This window comes from Kwoniella mangroviensis (assembly GCF_000507465.2).
Source record: "Kwoniella mangroviensis CBS 8507 chromosome 1 map unlocalized Ctg01, whole genome shotgun sequence".
In the NCBI taxonomy this organism is placed as follows: Eukaryota; Fungi; Basidiomycota; class Tremellomycetes; order Tremellales; family Cryptococcaceae; genus Kwoniella; species Kwoniella mangrovensis.
Genome location: NW_027062533.1, coordinates 11,424,960 through 11,442,842, shown reverse-complemented (window position 1 = coordinate 11,442,842; position 17,883 = coordinate 11,424,960). Strand labels below are relative to the sequence as shown.

The following is a 17,883-nucleotide window of genomic DNA, read 5'->3' as shown; positions in this document are numbered from 1 at the left end:
ATTAGGGACCGTAGATGCAATACTAACTACTACTGATGAATTAGAGGATGAGCTATTCAAACTTGATTCAGAGGTTATTGTCATTTTCTTCTCCTTGCTCTAGTCCAAACAAAAAAGCCTCTGTCGATCTGCTGGTGTTACACCCCCTTAAAAACCCATTCTAACCCGATTCCGCACCTCGCACCAGTCCATCATTTCTATAGCTTTGTCATCCGCTTCAACCGGAATTGGTTATTTTCCCTTCCGTTCCTGACAACTTTGCCGTACAAACGTCTGAATAAAGTTTGGCATTTTGTATAAACCGAATTTACTCTTCAGATCCTAGGAGTTCAACAAGAGGGGTCTTACAGCATATACAGTAAACACGCGTACGGTACAGGATACAACGATACAGCGACAGAACGGCATCATCGGCAAGGGAAGCTTTCAACTGGTGAACAATCCTACAGACAAAACATCATCTGTTATCCCTCTGAGACTTACTCATTGAGTAAGACCCAATTAATCCGAAAACTTTAGTCTCAACTCAACTCAGCTGTCTGTTTCTGCATCTGCAGTCAGGTCTTGATTGACAGCTGGATGTTCCCTCTTTGAATCCGATCCCAATCCATACCAGGGTCAGGGACGCACTCGATATCCTATTCCCTGTATCCCTCTCAGTCAGGGAGACAAGAAGTAGAAGCAGAAGAGAAACCTCGAACCAATTTTCCTCCTTCGAGATTACATTATCAATTTCATCCTTGATCGTCTTTCCCCCTTGCCCTTCACCCCGTTGGTCCCCTCCGTCAGCGGCTCATCACTCCCAGTTCCAGTCCAACGTCTTGTAACTGTAAAACAACGGAACAAACCAAACCATACGAGTATTCGACAGTAATCAAACAAAAAGTGAAAAACTCCTCATCAACCATTACTCGGTAATCCCAGAATATCATACTTTTTCACCTCGTCGCACTTGGTATAACAATATTCCTTCTCGACTACCACTCGACTACTATAGAATTATAGACTTGCAATAGAGCTCCCCGCCCACCTCTTCGCGTCGCTTGATAACCAACACTCACATCGCCAAACTCGTCATCTGAAGATTGTCATCCCCTGGTTCCTGTAGGATTTCTAGCACGGATACAAAACCGGATCAATATCAGTTCGTTTTGTGTGTTCAATCAAGCTCAGAACCGCTCGGGCCTTCTCATTCTCAGCAAGAGGGTCAGCTACGGAGTATCTCTGTGTACAGCATCTTTCGGTCTCAGCATAAAATCAGGACACCACCCACTCCACTGTTTTAGACTTTCTCCTAAAGGACTATCTATCACTTTGATTGAAGATTCTTTAACCCTTTGATACGTTTGATGGAAAAAAGAGGACTACTTTCATCGGTCGTCAATCAGAAAATTAGCCGTTTGGATCATACGTGAGTTGATGTGATGATCCCTATATAGATGAACGGCTATCATCGCTGCATTCGTTATAGTTCTATGATATCTTTTCTTACCTTTTGACGTCTCTCTTTACAGACGAAATATATACAACCGCCACCTTCCCAGGAGCTCCAACAATTTGTCAATAGAAGAAATGAACGAAGGTCATTATCAACCTCAAGGTAACGGTTACGATGGTAGGGCCGCTGAGGGAAGAGACAGGAGAGATCAAGTGAGTCCAAGTTTTTCTGCATCATCATCATCATCACCAACGCCGTCTTCGCCGTTTTTTTTTTTTCATTTTGAGTTTGGATTCATTCGGAATTTTCATTATCGTTTTAATTCTATTACTTTTTTTTCACCTTTTCCAATAATCGTGGTGATGATGAAGGTTCAAACGAATCGATCAATTCACCCGATTTCTTATTTGAGTGATCACTCACCGGCCGGGTCTTATGTCAACATCATGTCCGTTCGAACGAGTAAAGGACGTCGATGAGGTATAGATGGAGATGATGTGATTACCTGCTTTGACCGTCCATCATTCCATCTTAGTCTCTTTCCCTGTGTTTTGATGGTAATCTTAACATCAGACACAAAATTGAGGGACGGTCTTTTCATTATGATGGAGCTAGCTGTGCGGATCAAAGGTTTCTTGTGTGTATCCGACAATGCGCGGAGAGAGGGGAACGGTTGTTGTGTGGGTTTAGCAACCCACACCATCAACATGACCTTTCTGGGTGGGGGAAAAGGAGCAAAGGCATCTCGAGATCAAGATCGATCAAAGGTCAACGATCGAAAGACAATACGAATGTTACAGTATTTTCTTCTGTCTCGTCCCTCGGTCCGATACTCCCCTCCTTCAACTCTTACTATCTTCTCACTTGATCTACCTGCTAAGGTTCCCCTTTGATGTCTCTCTGATATCCCTTTCCATGACACGGACCGTTCTATCTCCCTGTGATTCCCCACTCTTGACATGACAATATGCCTTCACGTCGTTACACTATCTCTAGTCTCTAGCTTCCATCATCAATCATCGAGGGTCGGGTGGATTGTTCATGGATCTAGCATCATGTAAACATATAAAGATGATACGATCGTCGCTTCCCATCTTGATTTTCGATCTATCGTTTTTCATCTTCTCTTCATCGGTTGCCACGATCATCGTCACCATCTTGGTTACAGCTTTGACCCTCAACTCATACTATATAAACCGAGATCATTTCACTTACGATTGATCCCCTCTGCTATCTGATTATAGTATCAGCAACAGACCTACCAACAACCACCTCCTCAATCACCTCCTACCTCAGCATCGCCCTTTGCCTTTGCTCCACCACCACTCTCATCTATCCCTGCATCTGGAACCTCGCGACCGGTCTTGTCGTCCCATCATTCCGAACCAGCTGGCATCAATCAGCAATACCCATATTATCAGCAAACGCATAAGATCGCTGGGCCTACTTATCCTACATACGCAACAAGCGCACCAATGGCGTATAGAACATATTCAGGAGAGACGGAGAGACAATCTCCGATCCAACCTCCACTGACGCGCACACCCAGCTTGTCAATCGTACCGACGAGTTCAGTCCCCTCTCAATCAAGTCCCATCACTGCTAGCTCTTACTCTCCTTATGCTCACACTCGCCAAATACCTACCACACAGTATGGTACTCCCGCAAGTCAAACACAATCTTCACCACGAGCCGGTGTTTACCCATCGAGCTATTACACCACACCTTACTCACAACCTTCTTCTGCCGATATGCCAAGATCCCTTTCTTACCCTTCAAACTATTCTGCACCTTATCCTACCTACCTACCATCGGTGTCTGCTCCTTCTACCTTACAGCAGCCTCCCCTGCTACGACACAACACCATGGCTGCTTCCACGATCGGCATGGATATGAGACAGAATCCCAATCTCGGTTATTCTTTCGCCAACAGACTACCATTGGTAGACAGGCCTTTCAAATGTGATGAATGTGTACAGAGTTTTGTGAGTCACTTGGCCGACATCAGTATTCTTCAATGACTAATAACCTGTTATATAGAACCGTAATCACGATCTAAAACGACACAAGCGAATCCACCTTGATGTGAAGCCATTTGGGTGTGACAAGTGTGGTAAAACGTGAGTCCACACCTTTCAGATTGATCTGGATATGCGTCGCTGACCATACGTATAGCTTCTCTCGTAAGGATGCCCTACGACGACATTGGCTAGTGAAGGGATGTCGAGGTGAAGAAGGGGCTACAGCTCCAATCAGTATGTTTGTGTTGTACTTTCATCTTGCGGATCGTTCCTCGTCACTAACGAAAGATTTCTGGTTCTGCGCCCCCTCTTCCTTTGGGTTTATCAGCTCCGATGTACCCTATCAATTCACAACCACCCGCACTATCTCCACCTACGCCTGAGCATCCTAGCATCTCGCCAACCGACCATGTGACAAGTGTCGTAACTCTACCCGCGACTTCATCCTTCTCTCATCCCTCTGCACCGCCTAACCTATCGAGCTTACCTCCACGAGACTCGTCCGAACCGTCTCAGATCATCGTAACCCCCGATGAGATCGGACAGCAACAACAACAGCAGATGGCCAGGGTAGTCAGTGATATGGGTGTACCCCAATCTCTGGCTGAACCACTAGTCATCGATACATCTCTAGGCAGGACCAATAGCTCGATGGGCGAGACACCCGATGGATACTTTGAAGGTGTGGTGGGGTTGAAACAAGATGGTTCAGCCATGTTAGATAACTCTTCTGGAAACTCCTCTCCATTCACCAGATTCCCTAGTTCACCTTCTAACGCTACGCATCATCATCCGTATCGAAGACCTTCGGCGATGCCTTCTCCGGGACAAAGGACCAACCAATCTCCAATTGGTGGTAGGACATTCGCACCTGGTAGTCTAGGAGCGGATGGTAAACCAGTATTCGCCATGCCTTTCACGCCCAGTGGTCAATCTTACAGCCTCCAACAGACTGATGGGCTCCTCGCACCACCACTTGAGACGGGCGCCAAGATGGAGAAAACACTCAGTGCGGACGCTATGCCTGAATCATGGCAGAGGTGGTAAGTGGAATCATAAACACTTCACAGACCAAATGGCTGACATTGTGGAATCACATATAGGCACCGCCCGTCTTTCCCATTCCCTGCTCCTCCAGGTGTAGGATACACTTATGATCCTTCTAGTCCTATTGACGTCGGAGCTCAAGGTTTCAGTCAATAATCTCATTCATTCATCTATCTTCTTATTTTTCCCATCTCATCACTTATCTATCATTCCTGTTTCTATTCCTATAAAAATGTTTATCATATACCAAAGCTTGATGGAAGCCTTCTCTTCTTTAAATCCTTCTTATAATATGTTTATAGTATTACTTGCTGTTTTTGTTTTTTTCTCATCTCGACTCGACTTGACAAGGGACTTTTTGGGCTTTCCGTTTGTTCTTTTTTTTTTTTTTTTAAAAAAACGATCTTTCGTTTCTGTTTACTTGTTCAAGATAGGATGTGGGTGTTCGTTTGGTTTTTTTGTTTGATCATCATGGTTTAGATTATCCCTGTTAGGTTAGTTTGGTTGATTATTGGTCATGTCGTCTGAATGCATAAGTACCAAATGTCGCTTGGCCTGCACAATGATGTCGAATATCTGATCGTTCGTCATGCATCACGAAGTGTATTGCGGAAAGTATTATTCAGTTGTAACTAGTTGTAATTGTAAAAAAATGATTATGATAATTGCTCTTTTCTTAAACCCCCATCCACTCTTCCCTCTACAGTAAATAGGTAGTCACGTCTTCTCACATTCACGTTCACTCCAAACTATTGATTTGATAATAATAATCTATGAACAGATAAATTCTCAGATCTCACCATACCTTTCACCCCATCGCATCCACACTTCGATGTTCTGTCTTACCCAGATCGTCTCCATTGTCACGGATGTGATACGCCAGGAAGAAGAAATGAGTTTAATACTATGGCGACATACGATGATCAGCTAGGTAATTGGAATGTAGAGACGACGTTGACTTACTACATAAGGGATAATCTTGTAAGGGACTTTCTCGCAGTACTACGAGTAATGAACTCATGTGATGAGCTTCTATCCGATTTGAGATGTACGTATGTAACTCACCTTATCCCAATCTTTCCCGTACTTGTGTCTACAAGCTCCATCATCTCTGATTTGTCGATGGACCAGGAGGATCACAAAATAGACGATGTAGTAATATGTTAATGGCGTGGAGAATCCTGTAGGAAGACACCATCCTAGACTATAACATCGACCAGAACGGATGTCAGCATTTTACAGTTCTGACTCTGCTAGCGGTCTGTACTCACGCCATAAGCCAATCACCAAAGTAGTTCTACGAAATCACAAGATATGTCAGCTAACATTCTTCATTTTGAATAATGAAGAGTCAACTCACAGGATGCCTTGATCTACCCCACCATCCTGACGTCAGAAGCTTTGTCCCTCGCTCGGTAGTCATATATTCAAGGTCTACTCAGATTCACAGCATTTTTATCAGCGCATGCTCTTGCCAAGGTGTAAGTCAATACTAGACGTCTACTAACTCTTGGGGTTCTTTCCAGCTCTGAAATTGCCCTTTTCATTATTCGCCTGTCTAAAGATATAGTTCCCAATCAAGGTAATAGCTACTACGACCGAGGTGTAGATGGGACCCATATGAACAGGGTTGAAAGCGAGGAAACGAGCTTGGAGACCATAAGTGAATGGAACCCAGGTGAGATCACCCATCGAAAGCATGAAGCCGAATCCGTCGGTGGTTATGTCCATTTGGTTTAGGATTGTGTGCTGGACAAGGTAATCAAATGTCAGCGTCTCATTGGATGCACTTCTGATATGAAGTTGGTTGTCAGTGGAAAGTAGGGGAAGATTCTCGCACTCACTTCTTGGATCAAACAATCGACGGTATACCAACCTTCGAAGATCAATACGACCCACATAGAGTCTGTGATCGTACCGAGACGAAGGTACTGTTCGCACGCGCAGGAGATATTGAGTATTAACCAGAGGATCATACCTGGTCGTACTTCGTTGAAAGTCTTGATATCGAAAGAGGGGAAAAAGGGAGGATGGGGGTTGAGTGGTCTGCCCATGAAGAACTACACGATAATTGAGACAGGATAAGAATTGTGCTCTCATACAACGATATCGTGGAGAGGAAGGTGATGAGATATATCTAGTATGAGAGGAGGAAAGGTAAACTTACATCATAAATGAAATTACCAGAATTACCACCCAAAGCTAACAGCTCTCCATTATAATAACTATATCCATATACCCACAAAGCTTGGAAAGTAGCCATAGCCAAACTTGATGATACCAATGGGACCCAGTGATCGTATAACCAGGTGAAAAGCTCGATACCACCTGGGTTGAGGAGAACACCGACTGAGAGACCGAGAGTGAGGATGAGAGTGTATAAGCCTGACCACAAAAATACGATATCAGCATATGATACAAAGAAAGGATTGTCCATGCGTGACTCGTATGGCAGAGGAACAAGGTATGATGTGTTGATCTTGAGTTCAACAACGGAAAGACAATTTGACATCTCTACTCACCATTCATCTTATAATTCTTCCTCGTCCCATCCCTCAGCAGATTCCCTTGGATCACATCTCCAGGTAGCACCTTCCAACACACGATGCAATAAGCATACCATCCCAGATACACCGCGAAAGCCTTCCATTCCCATAGGTAACCCGCGGAAGATGGGAAGTTGCCTACGAGGCTCCAAGCGTATTTCCAACCTGATACAGTAGTGGGCGTACATCCCACAGCATCATTACAGGTATAGAAGAATATGTAGGTGAATAACGGTGCGAGGAGGGTGATGCCGAAAGTACCGATCGGACCGAAGAATTCCTCTGGCTTGGACCGGGGGTTGAGTTCCTCGTATGTCAACGGGATGGGATGGGCAGGAAGTGTGAGATGGGTGGTGGCTGTTATCACTGTTGTGGTTGTACCTTCCTCCCCTGTGGAGGGTTGTGAATCTGACATGGTGTGTGAATGTCCACTATATATGACGGGATGTAGGTGTATGTGATGTCAGGAGAGAAAGGGAATGAGAAGATCAAGTTGTTTATCGATGTCGATGAGATGATGAGATGATGATGGTGGGTGAATAAAGTTTACTGGTTTTATACTTTTACTCTTTGGCGCGTAACTTACACCTGGTCATCATCATCGAGCGGAATGGATGAAATGGTACGATAGATTCATACTGGTGATATGGTACGATGTAGTTGACACATTGACAATGCATGCAATCAACTTGGTGATGCTTCAATTGAGATGCGTGCCAAGAGGTCAGTCGAGAAAACAATCAGACAAAATGAGGTACATGCATGGTATCGTATGGTGATTGAGGAATCGCATTCCAAGTCTTCTTCACCTATCATATTCCACTGATCTTCTCAGCCTCCAACAGTTCACTCAGCCAGCTACCTAGCTTTTTCTCCATCACAAGTAATAGTTTACTGGCATATGGATCGAGATTAGGTCCGCTCTGGGAGGTCATTGAGGAAGGTAAAGATAGAGAGAGGTGTATCTGGTTATTTGGGAATTTACGAGCTGTGATTAGGCAGATATATATCAGCATGATATCGATCATAGCAATATGAGAAAGACACAGTCAAATCATTGGGTTAAGCCGACCAGATGGATATACTACTTGGCGAATTGACGCATTGTCTATAATCAAATGAACTCACCCAACCGCTGAGACATGCCCAAAGCATGATCATTCGCCGTAGCTCTGTACACCGATGTGGAAGTGACGGGTATGTTCTATAACATTTCATGATGCAGTGTTAGTATTGCCATGAGAGGCCTTGTTGGGGAATGATAGCTTACCCCTCTTGATGGCATAGCTACCGCCCAATCATTAGCCAACTTTTTCTCAGACACTACTACATTTCCATCCCCCATCGCGGTCGGGTCGGATGGCGTTCCAGTCCCTGCCCATATCATCAATGTGTCTACCAGCCTAGTGAGGTGGAAGACAAATGAAGGTGAGTTCGGTGTGGGGGAGGGAAGGGTCGAATGATATGTTTTTATAGCTGGCTCAAGAGACATCTTTTTGCCTTGTTCCTCGGATCCTCTTTAAAGATTTGTTCAAGCTGTATCTCTTGATTCCTGTTATCATTGACTATCCGATCCAATGGCCTTTTGTGGGCTGCTGCGTGTGATCGTGAGGAGAGAGGATAATACTCTCGTACGGTGGGTAAGAAGAACAACAAAGCGGTTCAACCTCCACTTTGGCTTGCATGAACGTCACTCAGTGCTATTCATTCACGCCCTGTTCTCGGACTTCTCTCTCTGACTCTCCATCATCCACCTTTTCAACTCCCTAGTACTGGCACATAATCCTTTCATACTGCAGCCCATGAATATGGCCGAGCTCACTCCACCTTCATCACACAACTCAACTCCCGTCCGCCCACCAGCCGACGACCTCCCACCTCCATCGCCTACAGCTGGACTCGGTACCAAAACCCAACATCCACTCATGAAGAGCACTTCGATGGACGTGGACGATCACCTGTCCGATACTGACTCTTCCGGTAGTGCTGGTGATATCGTACATGGCGAAGATGAAGAGGACGAGTTGGAAGCACGGCAAGAAGGGGATGAAATTATGGGTTCTTCCTCTGGTGAAGATGAACTTGAACCGGGACAGGTTTCATTGAGTGAGGAAGGTGGGAAAGGGAAGGGTATAGAGACTAGAGATGTTGGGGTGCGAAGAGGAAAGGTAAGTATCGTATCTCATCCCTTGTATACCAAAACAATCTGAAGATCGTCAATCATTCAATAAACTAGTTGTTTTGGTATGAACCAAGAACCAAGCTGATGGATGTACCTTCCACATTTTCAGTCCAGGAATAAACGTTCCAAGAAACAACAACCTCGATCCACAGCCCAAGGATCCCTCTTGACTTCATCCAAATTATCTCGAGGAGGGGGAGGTGGGGGAGGAAAGAAATATGGGGATTTGTGGGAGAGTGAGATTGTCGATAGATGGAATATTGGTGAGTCTCATTCCATAAACGAATATAACACATCGCCCCGTATATCACAATACGATATTGATTGATTATATGGATCTCACACTTAGAAATCGGTGATGTCTGCTCCGACGATATCGTGGCTATCTCATCGAACCCTATCGTTTCTAATCAAAGTCAACCTATCACTGCTTAGATACACAGGTCTGTTGTACGATTATATCACTCAAACCCAAATATCTTTACCACCTTTATTTGTATATATAAGATTATATCATTGATCACTGATGATCCCTCCTGAAGGAAGAATCTCCGATTTGTATTTCACTTACGTTCCCTCGTCTTTCGTCAAAGTCGAGGACCTTATGAATCATGCATCATGTATTGTACAGTACAAGTTAAATACCAATTTTACTCCGTAATTTACCAAACCAACTTTTACCCTCGTCATCATCTATCGGTATCTGATCAACGGGCATAGCTTCCCTCTGAGGATCTATCACCATCGACTGGTCCCCTATAGTCTTATTGAACGTCGGTATCACTTCTTCCGTTGTTATAGCTACTGCCTTGGGTTCTGTTCTAGCGACTTTCAATTCCTCCTGTTCTCTCATTTTACCTATATGCGCTTGAGCGACTTGCATCGTCGACGTCAATGCTCCGAGTAAAGTTCCCATTATAATAGATCGAACGAAGAGTGGACGGGGTAAGCGGTCTACGAGTGAAACGTACTTTAGTCCACCTCCTCCTCCTCATTCGAATGATCAATTGATTCGGATAATACCAAATGAGGATTTCTCTAAATATGAATTAATCAAATAAAACTCACATCCAACACCTACACCAAGACCCATCAGACCCCCAGCAATACCCCCATCTTCCCAACCCACCCCACCCTTCCTCCAGCTAACTCTTTCTTTCCTCTCTTTATCCTCCAATAACCCCCTCCCACCGGGCGTAGGATCCTGTACACCCTTCGGTCCAAATACACTTTCTCGTACATACCCTATGCTCTCATCTAGTAATACATAGGTCGCTGTTGCCCCTCCAAGGCCGAGGGCATATTTGGAACCTGTTTTGACGGCACCGAAGAATACTCGGTAATTACGGGTTTTCGTGTAGAAGTACTATACAATTAAGCGTGGTTAGCAAATGTGTGTATCGAGGGATTCACATCGTAAAGTGTAGGACAATCTCGCAGGATTCTTGATCCTTCTGCTCAGTTCGAGGAGTCGACCATTGTTCTAACATGTACAGGTATGATGTGGATGGATGATGTACTTTGGCTTCGCATCTCAAGGTCCCTTTCATATTTGGATTTGAATTACTCACCCATCCCTGTACTGTTTTAGGTTGTCTATGAGCGTTCTCAGCTAAGAATCTCAGCCTCGACCTGTTACCCCCTCTGACTAGACCTATAGACAGTCCTATTAACGCTGCTGTGGGTGGTAAGATGAGAAGGGAGGTGGGGACGGTGAGGGATATCCGAGTGGGAGTGGGTTGGACCGAGGTTTGAGAAGAGGAAGACGAGGAGGAGGAGGAGGAGGAGGAAGAGGGCTCGGCCAGGTCGGATAGGGACATTCTTCCGTGTGAATTGATGAAACGTCGATTTGATTGCTCTGCACTTCTCTCGAACCACCCGTAAATTATGGATTATAGGTCGATATATATATGGCATACTGGAATGGATTAGGATCATACAAATTCATCTTTCATCTTTCGATATCGACCGTGCCTGAATGATTTCACACCGTAGAATTCCTCCACCATACCAGTCCACTTGAATACTCAACAATCGATCGAGGGGATATCGATCATCCTACATCTCACCACCAAATCCACGACCACACCAGAAGATCGACCACGGCCATGTCCTCCAGGAAAAGACCCTCATCCTCCCTTTCTCCTCCTCCTCCAACAAGCAAAATGTTCAAGAAATCCACATCGAGCAATAAAGCCAAACCCCAGACTAGGCATGAACCGACCGATGAATTCCAGCAAGTCACTTTACCTTCTTTCGTAGATAGATGGAGAGTAGAGGATCTTGGATATGGAGGTGATGTGTATTATCAGCCTCAGGTGGGTCTTTGACTGCTCCTCTGCTTTCGAGCGATCTACTCGATTGGGAGAATAATAGCTCATGAGCAATATCGATGATTAGTTCATCGATTCGGAAGAAGCTCAGAGATGGTATGATCATTTACTCGGCTTAGACACCTGTAAGTTCGTTGTCCTCCACTTGTGTTGATGGAGTATAAAGCTGACAGTCCGATCTGAACTGATCTAAGGGTGTGAGTCTCCCGACCCTTCCATCCTTACAAAAGGAGACGGTTGCTAAAGCTCGACCTATAGACCAACCTACCTTGAAACTCTACGGTCGTACTTTCCCCCAATCCCGTCAGATCGCAGCATATTCCACCACGCCCAATTCTTCCCTCACATACTCCGGATCCTCAATCACCATGCATCATCCGTTCCCCTCCATACTTGAGGAAATACGACTGAGATTGGAGAAGGATTTAGGCGTGAGATTCAATCATTGTATGTTGAATAGGTATGATGATGGGAGTGTGTACATTGGGTGAGTCGATTTCTACTCTAGCAATGATGTGCAGTACGGAGGTATGATTGATGCGGATGTACGGTGTATGAGGGACGATGATGGAAGCTGAAATTGATGTATATATAATGGGAATAGCAAACACTCAGACAATCTGAATAATCTTGTGATAGCTTCTATCTCCCTGGGAGCAGAAAGGAAATTCATCATGACACCTAGATTACCTAGTAAGACTAGTAAGAATAGTATGACCAAAGACGTAAAAGAGGGATTGGAAGATAGGAAGAAAATAAGTTGGATGTGAGTAATTGCGTCTGATTACATCCTCATCGTTACTGGACATTTCGGACTCGCGGGCATGAGATGACTTACAGAGGTTCTGGTGATTGTCGGTCGTAGTCTGGGTAATGGTAGTCTGGTCATAATGCAGGGTGAGTCGAGACACCGTCTTTTTTTTTGTAGAACGAGAAGTTCCGCATCGTATCTGATCTGACTTTTCGGGCCAATATCATGCACAGGAAGAACCCAGGAGTTCTGGAAGGTAAGCCAAGTCAATTTGATTTAGATCTACCATCTCCCAAACCGAACAAGAGAAAGGTGATAACCTCGGAGATACTCATTTCTAATCCCATTTGTCGTCACTCATAGCATGAAATACCTAAAGAACCATCAATCAAAAATGGTAGGATAAGTCTAACTTACAGACAACTCGTCTAAAATGGTATCCCTATCCACCGACAATTGACACTTTTTCCATCGCGTCGACTTTTCTCAATTGGACGAAGATCTATCCTGTCATCGATCCAATCTCGATTTGCTTCAGTGAAAAATCCCATCTGGCGATTTCCTTTACCCTGTGCATCAGAGCAGAGCGGTACATCTCAGCGGACACCGTTTCGTCTAAATGATCATTCGATGTGTAATCAATAAGGATGAGAATACGAAGAACTGTCCTACTTCGACTTAGGCGAAATGATTGGATACGATTAGATTGGATGGAGATAAAGTGTAGATCTCGCTTTCCATCTTCTCTCCTTTCAGGTCTGAACCGTATTGACGGTTGTGTGTGAAATTGGGAATCCGGACGGAACTTGTATATCTCATGAAGTACCAAAGTTTGTATGTCTTACGTAGATGATAGAATCATCGTCCCGGATCATGACCAGTATTCGTATTACTGCGAGGAATCTCTCTTGGGTTTGGGAGATCTTCCATTTGTGTCGTCCGTGCACCACGGATGGGCGGCCTTACCTAGCGGGATTTGATCAAAAAAAGTAAAGAGAGTCGTATGTCGTTCTACCCTCCCATAAGATGATTGATTATCCGTTCCGTCAATTTACATCTTCCAGGATTAAGGTGCGGTGAACATATGCCGGCGGTATTTGTCTGCTTCATTTGGAAGTGGGGGTTAATCATAGAATGTCTACCCGTTGAGTTCCTTTAATGAGATCGACCCAAAGATCTCAGCAAAGCACATGTGCAAGTTCGCTACTTGACCGGTATCGGATATGGAATGATTTTGACATTTTCGAGGGACGTAAATGAAAATGGGGGTAAGAAACTATACATACTCACGCATGCAACGAATGATGGGTCACCCACAGCCCTGTTGTTGAATGTCTTCTCTCTTGAATGTAAAAAGTTCAACGGGCCGGAACAATCATGATATTATGGACCATCCATAGCCTCCCTTGCCCCAATCCCGCGGAAAGGAATGCATTTATTGATGTAAGGTGATTGCGATGCGGTACGGTACGGTACAGTACGGTATAATAATTTTAACTTCAAGTTCGGAATTCCGAACTTTGAGATCTAGTGTACGTAAGTTTACTATTGTCTTCTCAGAGTTAGTCTTTCACATGTTTCTTATATTTTGGTATTCGCACTCTCTCTGGATATTCGAATCTTCGGTCGAGTATATGTTTATATCGTACCATACGTACGAGAGAGTTTGTTTTTTGGGATCTTACCATCCAATCCAATCGGAATATTATTCGTGTTTCGTGAAATATTTGGGGACCGAATTGATGGATCTGTGATAAGACTGTGCGATGTCGTACTCTCTACATCTCATTCTTATTCTCCTATTGATGTTTAGGTGACTGACTCGCCAGGGATGAACCGTCCAAAATCCGGATAGAAAACTGTTTTGCTCTTTGCTCCGCCTGAACATTCGTGTGATTTATCTATCGATATATATATGTATATATATGTGTGTGCGTTATTTCATCAATCAAGATTGTCGAGATTGAGTCTGAGGACTGGCTAGATCATTTTCCCCAAAGCAGCTGCGTTCAGTCATACAACATCTTCCAAATCGACAATAACGATCCTTCACTGCACTACTCTACATTCCTTTCGCAGAATCATTTCATTGCATTGCATTGCCTCGCGTTACGACACGACACCTTTACACTCATTCATTCATTCATTTCACCATCAACTCGTTCAACTCAATCAGACTATTCAAGCATTAAAGCTTTTCTTCGGGTCTTAGAAGTACGGTACAGGACACTCGTAGGATAAACGCCACACTTGACAAAAGATCGACGCTCAACTCAAAAACGCTCAACGCAGCTGACGTCCGGACTAGGTAAATAAAATGATTTTTCATTGCAATTCAAATTCATGTACCAACAAGAAAAACGATACATATCAAAACCCGAAACATTCCCCACAGAGTGTTCCTGAAGAACAATTACCATCTTTGTCTTCCCATCATTCTGGTAAATGCAGTAGTAGTAGTAGTGGTAGCACCGTCGATCAATTCAGGAATAACGGGTATATCCGTCTTGGTCTTCCGGAAGAAGGAATCTTCTATAGAGATACGATCGATCAGCTGAAAAATCAGGATCAAATAACCGGTAACTTCAATCTACTATTTCAGCATGATGAAATAGACTGAGCTTACTTGAAATTGTATAATAGCTCATTCTCATTCTCATCCCCCAGCCACAGCCCAGCTTGATACTTCTTCCTCTTCTTTGACTATTTCTTTAGATCATACTACTCGATCTCATACACCTTTTTCAACTTGTTCGACATCTTCTGATAATTCATTAGGATTGGTCTTTTTCGGTGAAAGTGGATACGATCGATATAACCATAGTCAGCGGTTTGAAGATTCCGGTTCCCGCTCCTCTTGGTCAGATGACAGATACATAGATTTGGATATATATAGAAATAGAGAAGGAAACTTGGAAAATCACAATTTACATTTACACAGCCGCAACCGTAACCGCATAGAGGATCCGTACTTCCGTAGTAGTGAAAAGTACGGGAATCGGTACTTCTATGATTACGGGACGATCGGGAATCAGAACCAGAATCAGAATCAGAAACAAAGTCAAAAACCACAACCGCCTCAACAATCACAGCGTCAGCGTCATCGTCAGCAACATTCGTATGATCAAGAACAAGTCCAAGATCAAGAATACTTGAATCGACAACCCATCAAATTACCTTCGATAAGACACTTGATCACTCGGGAAGAGCACGAACAACGTAAGAGGAAGATCAGAAGGATAGCAAGGATATTCGATAGGATGAGCGTCGCTTTGGAACACAGGAGGAAGGATGGAAATGCGATAGGAAGTGGGTTGATACAAAAGGAGAAGGGAAAGGATATCAGTATATGGTCAAAGGTGAGTTCGACTGTTCCTGAACGTCAGACGATGATCATGATGGTGGTTCGTGGTCCGTGCTTTGTGCTTTGATCACTTGTGTGTCTCCCTTCCCTTTGGTCATATGTTTTGTGTGTGTGTGTGTTATGTGCCTCTTACTCTTATCCTTTCCCAATGGGGCAGCTCGAGCTCGGACCGTCTGAGCCTATGAGTATCAGAGTGACCCACAGACGAGGGCAGGGCTAGCGCTGTGGGAGGATGAAAGATTTCATATACTCTGCTCCGTACAGAGTCTTATCCTTTGTATCGATCACTACCACTTCTTCGAGCCTTCTACGAGAATTGTCCTTAATTCCCATATCGATATCTTATATCCCATCACCTATCACTCTCTGCGCCTCTTGCGCGATTTCCCGGTGCTGTGTGTATCATACTCCTCTTGCGCCCTTTGGCGATTGTTCAGCGCTTGCCCACACATGATCAACGTCATCCTCAATCCGTTCTCGCCTCTTCCACTTTTATCATCTTTCAAGCATCCTACACACCATTCCATGCTGACTAGATCTCATATCTCACAGGAATACAACATAATCAACGAAATGACTGCACCACCACCGCCTATCCCAGCTAGATCCCGTCTTCGAACCGTATCTTCCGACGCCAAACCACTCGAAGATCATTCCGAGTCCGTTGCAACACAGTTTGAAGTCCCATCTCCTGTCTCAGGGACATCAACCGATATGAAAATCATCACACATCGACAATCATCTTTATCCTTATTCAAATTACCTGTCGATCCTCTCCCTCCTCCTCCCATGACACCCACCTCACCTACCTTTTCTTCATCTATCAAAGAATCCCCTTCGAACGATTCAACTTTCGGATTTGGTAAAAGAAAATCGTCAAAAGCTGTTGAGAGGGATCCGTTAAAGGTCAGAGATGGATTACAAGCTAAGGAGAGTACGAGTGGTGTTTATACTCGTGAGTTTGCAGTTCCTCTCTTCTCTTGCTCATGTGTACTGATCAATGCACCCCGACTCCGTTTGTAGCACTTACATTCCCCGGAGCTCAAGGTCCTCGTCCATCCCATTTCCCAACTCACGTCTACACCCCCACGAACTTTTCACTCTATCCTCAGGGTGACTCTCCAGCTTCACCATCCGGATCATCCTCGTCATCTCAATCTGACTCCACCGCCCCGCCTAAAACACCCTTATCACCCACTGGTAGATTATCCAAAGCCGTGTCATCGAATATGCGAAGATTATCTAGTGGGATCGTGTCATTGAAAGATAGGACTTATTACGGTAACAGCAGTGGTACGATGCACCAACGAAGCGTTACTACTCCGATGTTGGAAAGTGGAGAATACAACTACCAAGGCAGTTTATCAAATGCTTGTAATTCTTACGAGACCAACCTTGGAGGGACGGGGACGGGTCACTCGAGAGAATCAAGTTCGAGTTGGGCATCATGGGGTGATATGATTGGTAATTCCAAACCAAGGATACCATCCACATTATATCATACCGATACAAGTTACTTTCCCCCTGTTTCTTCTCCCATCAGTCAGAATGTGGGGTTGGGTATGGGGATAGAGGAAGGTGAGGGTACCAGGAAGACTGGGGCGATAGATTCGTCATCGGATCCAGTCAACTTCGCTGATGGTCCAGGACCCAGAGATCTTGGACCGGGAAGTGGAAGTTTAGCAGGTAAAGGAAAGAGGAAACCTGTTCCTAGATTAGGTGGGGGAGAAGAACCTCAGGTACATGCGATGTAACATGTAATCCTAATTCTCTATTTCAATTTGTTTTTCTCGTATATCAGTATCGTTAGATGGTATATAATAGATTGTTTAGGTCAAGTCACAAGGACAATGTAATGTTGATATTTGATTTTAGTTTCACTTTATGTGTGGTTTGTACGTGCAGGAGGATCATGTATAAGTATAATCAGTATTTGGATCTCCTTCGACATCTCTGAAATTATCATTACATTAAGATGCTCGTGTGAGATGTATTTGAACAAGTTCACTTGTCACTTGATGCACTGTTGATCATTGAGAGGTTGTCTTGGATCCCAGATGTAACTCACAAAGCGCATATGCATGTTTTCCAACGTCGACGAATTCAGAATTACGTAGAAAAGACTAAATATGCCATCTATATACACCATCTATAAACAGGCAAATCATGAAAAGTGATTCTCACAATCTAACTTAACATCC

At 44.2% G+C, this 17,883-nt stretch overlaps 7 protein-coding genes across 7 annotated transcripts; 4 read left to right on the top strand and 3 right to left on the bottom strand.

The window, feature by feature from the left end:
- Positions 1–1,572: 1,572 nt before the first annotated feature.
- I203_104338 (uncharacterized protein) lies at positions 1,573–4,662 on the top strand (the record flags this gene model as incomplete). The annotated part of the gene is made up of 6 exons (XM_065517512.1): positions 1,573–1,650; positions 2,683–3,423; positions 3,479–3,558; positions 3,614–3,693; positions 3,788–4,502; positions 4,563–4,662. The coding sequence occupies 6 exons, from the start codon at positions 1,573–1,575 to the stop codon at positions 4,660–4,662; spliced, it is 1,794 nt and encodes a 597-aa protein (XP_065374330.1).
- Positions 4,663–5,295: 633 nt separating this feature from the next.
- I203_104337 (uncharacterized protein) lies at positions 5,296–7,467 on the bottom strand (the record flags this gene model as incomplete). Its single annotated transcript, XM_019144071.1, has 9 exons — positions 5,296–5,343; positions 5,470–5,508; positions 5,572–5,710; positions 5,778–5,803; positions 5,867–5,940; positions 6,015–6,255; positions 6,351–6,566; positions 6,674–6,891; positions 7,029–7,467. 9 exons carry the CDS (start codon positions 7,465–7,467, stop codon positions 5,296–5,298), a joined length of 1,440 nt encoding a protein of 479 aa, XP_019007120.1.
- A 397-nt stretch (positions 7,468–7,864) lies between these two features.
- I203_104336 (uncharacterized protein) lies at positions 7,865–8,544 on the bottom strand (the record flags this gene model as incomplete). The annotated part of the gene is made up of 3 exons (XM_019144072.1): positions 7,865–8,040; positions 8,181–8,256; positions 8,323–8,544. The coding sequence occupies 3 exons, from the start codon at positions 8,542–8,544 to the stop codon at positions 7,865–7,867; spliced, it is 474 nt and encodes a 157-aa protein (XP_019007121.1).
- Positions 8,545–8,860: 316 nt separating this feature from the next.
- Positions 8,861–9,669, top strand: I203_104335 (uncharacterized protein; the record flags this gene model as incomplete). Its single annotated transcript, XM_019144073.1, has 3 exons — positions 8,861–9,220; positions 9,344–9,497; positions 9,584–9,669. The coding sequence occupies 3 exons, from the start codon at positions 8,861–8,863 to the stop codon at positions 9,667–9,669; spliced, it is 600 nt and encodes a 199-aa protein (XP_019007122.1).
- A 202-nt stretch (positions 9,670–9,871) lies between these two features.
- I203_104334 (uncharacterized protein) lies at positions 9,872–11,054 on the bottom strand (the record flags this gene model as incomplete). Its single annotated transcript, XM_019144074.1, has 3 exons — positions 9,872–10,188; positions 10,303–10,600; positions 10,806–11,054. The coding sequence occupies 3 exons, from the start codon at positions 11,052–11,054 to the stop codon at positions 9,872–9,874; spliced, it is 864 nt and encodes a 287-aa protein (XP_019007123.1).
- A 288-nt stretch (positions 11,055–11,342) lies between these two features.
- On the top strand, positions 11,343–12,750 carry I203_104333 (uncharacterized protein; the record flags this gene model as incomplete). The annotated part of the gene is made up of 7 exons (XM_019144075.2): positions 11,343–11,552; positions 11,635–11,692; positions 11,826–12,054; positions 12,172–12,333; positions 12,433–12,464; positions 12,552–12,574; positions 12,682–12,750. 7 exons carry the CDS (start codon positions 11,343–11,345, stop codon positions 12,748–12,750), a joined length of 783 nt encoding a protein of 260 aa, XP_019007124.2.
- A 2,828-nt stretch (positions 12,751–15,578) lies between these two features.
- I203_104332 (uncharacterized protein) lies at positions 15,579–17,436 on the top strand (the record flags this gene model as incomplete). The annotated part of the gene is made up of 3 exons (XM_019144076.1): positions 15,579–15,677; positions 16,235–16,637; positions 16,706–17,436. 3 exons carry the CDS (start codon positions 15,579–15,581, stop codon positions 17,434–17,436), a joined length of 1,233 nt encoding a protein of 410 aa, XP_019007125.1.
- Between the last annotated feature and the right edge of the window lie 447 nt (positions 17,437–17,883).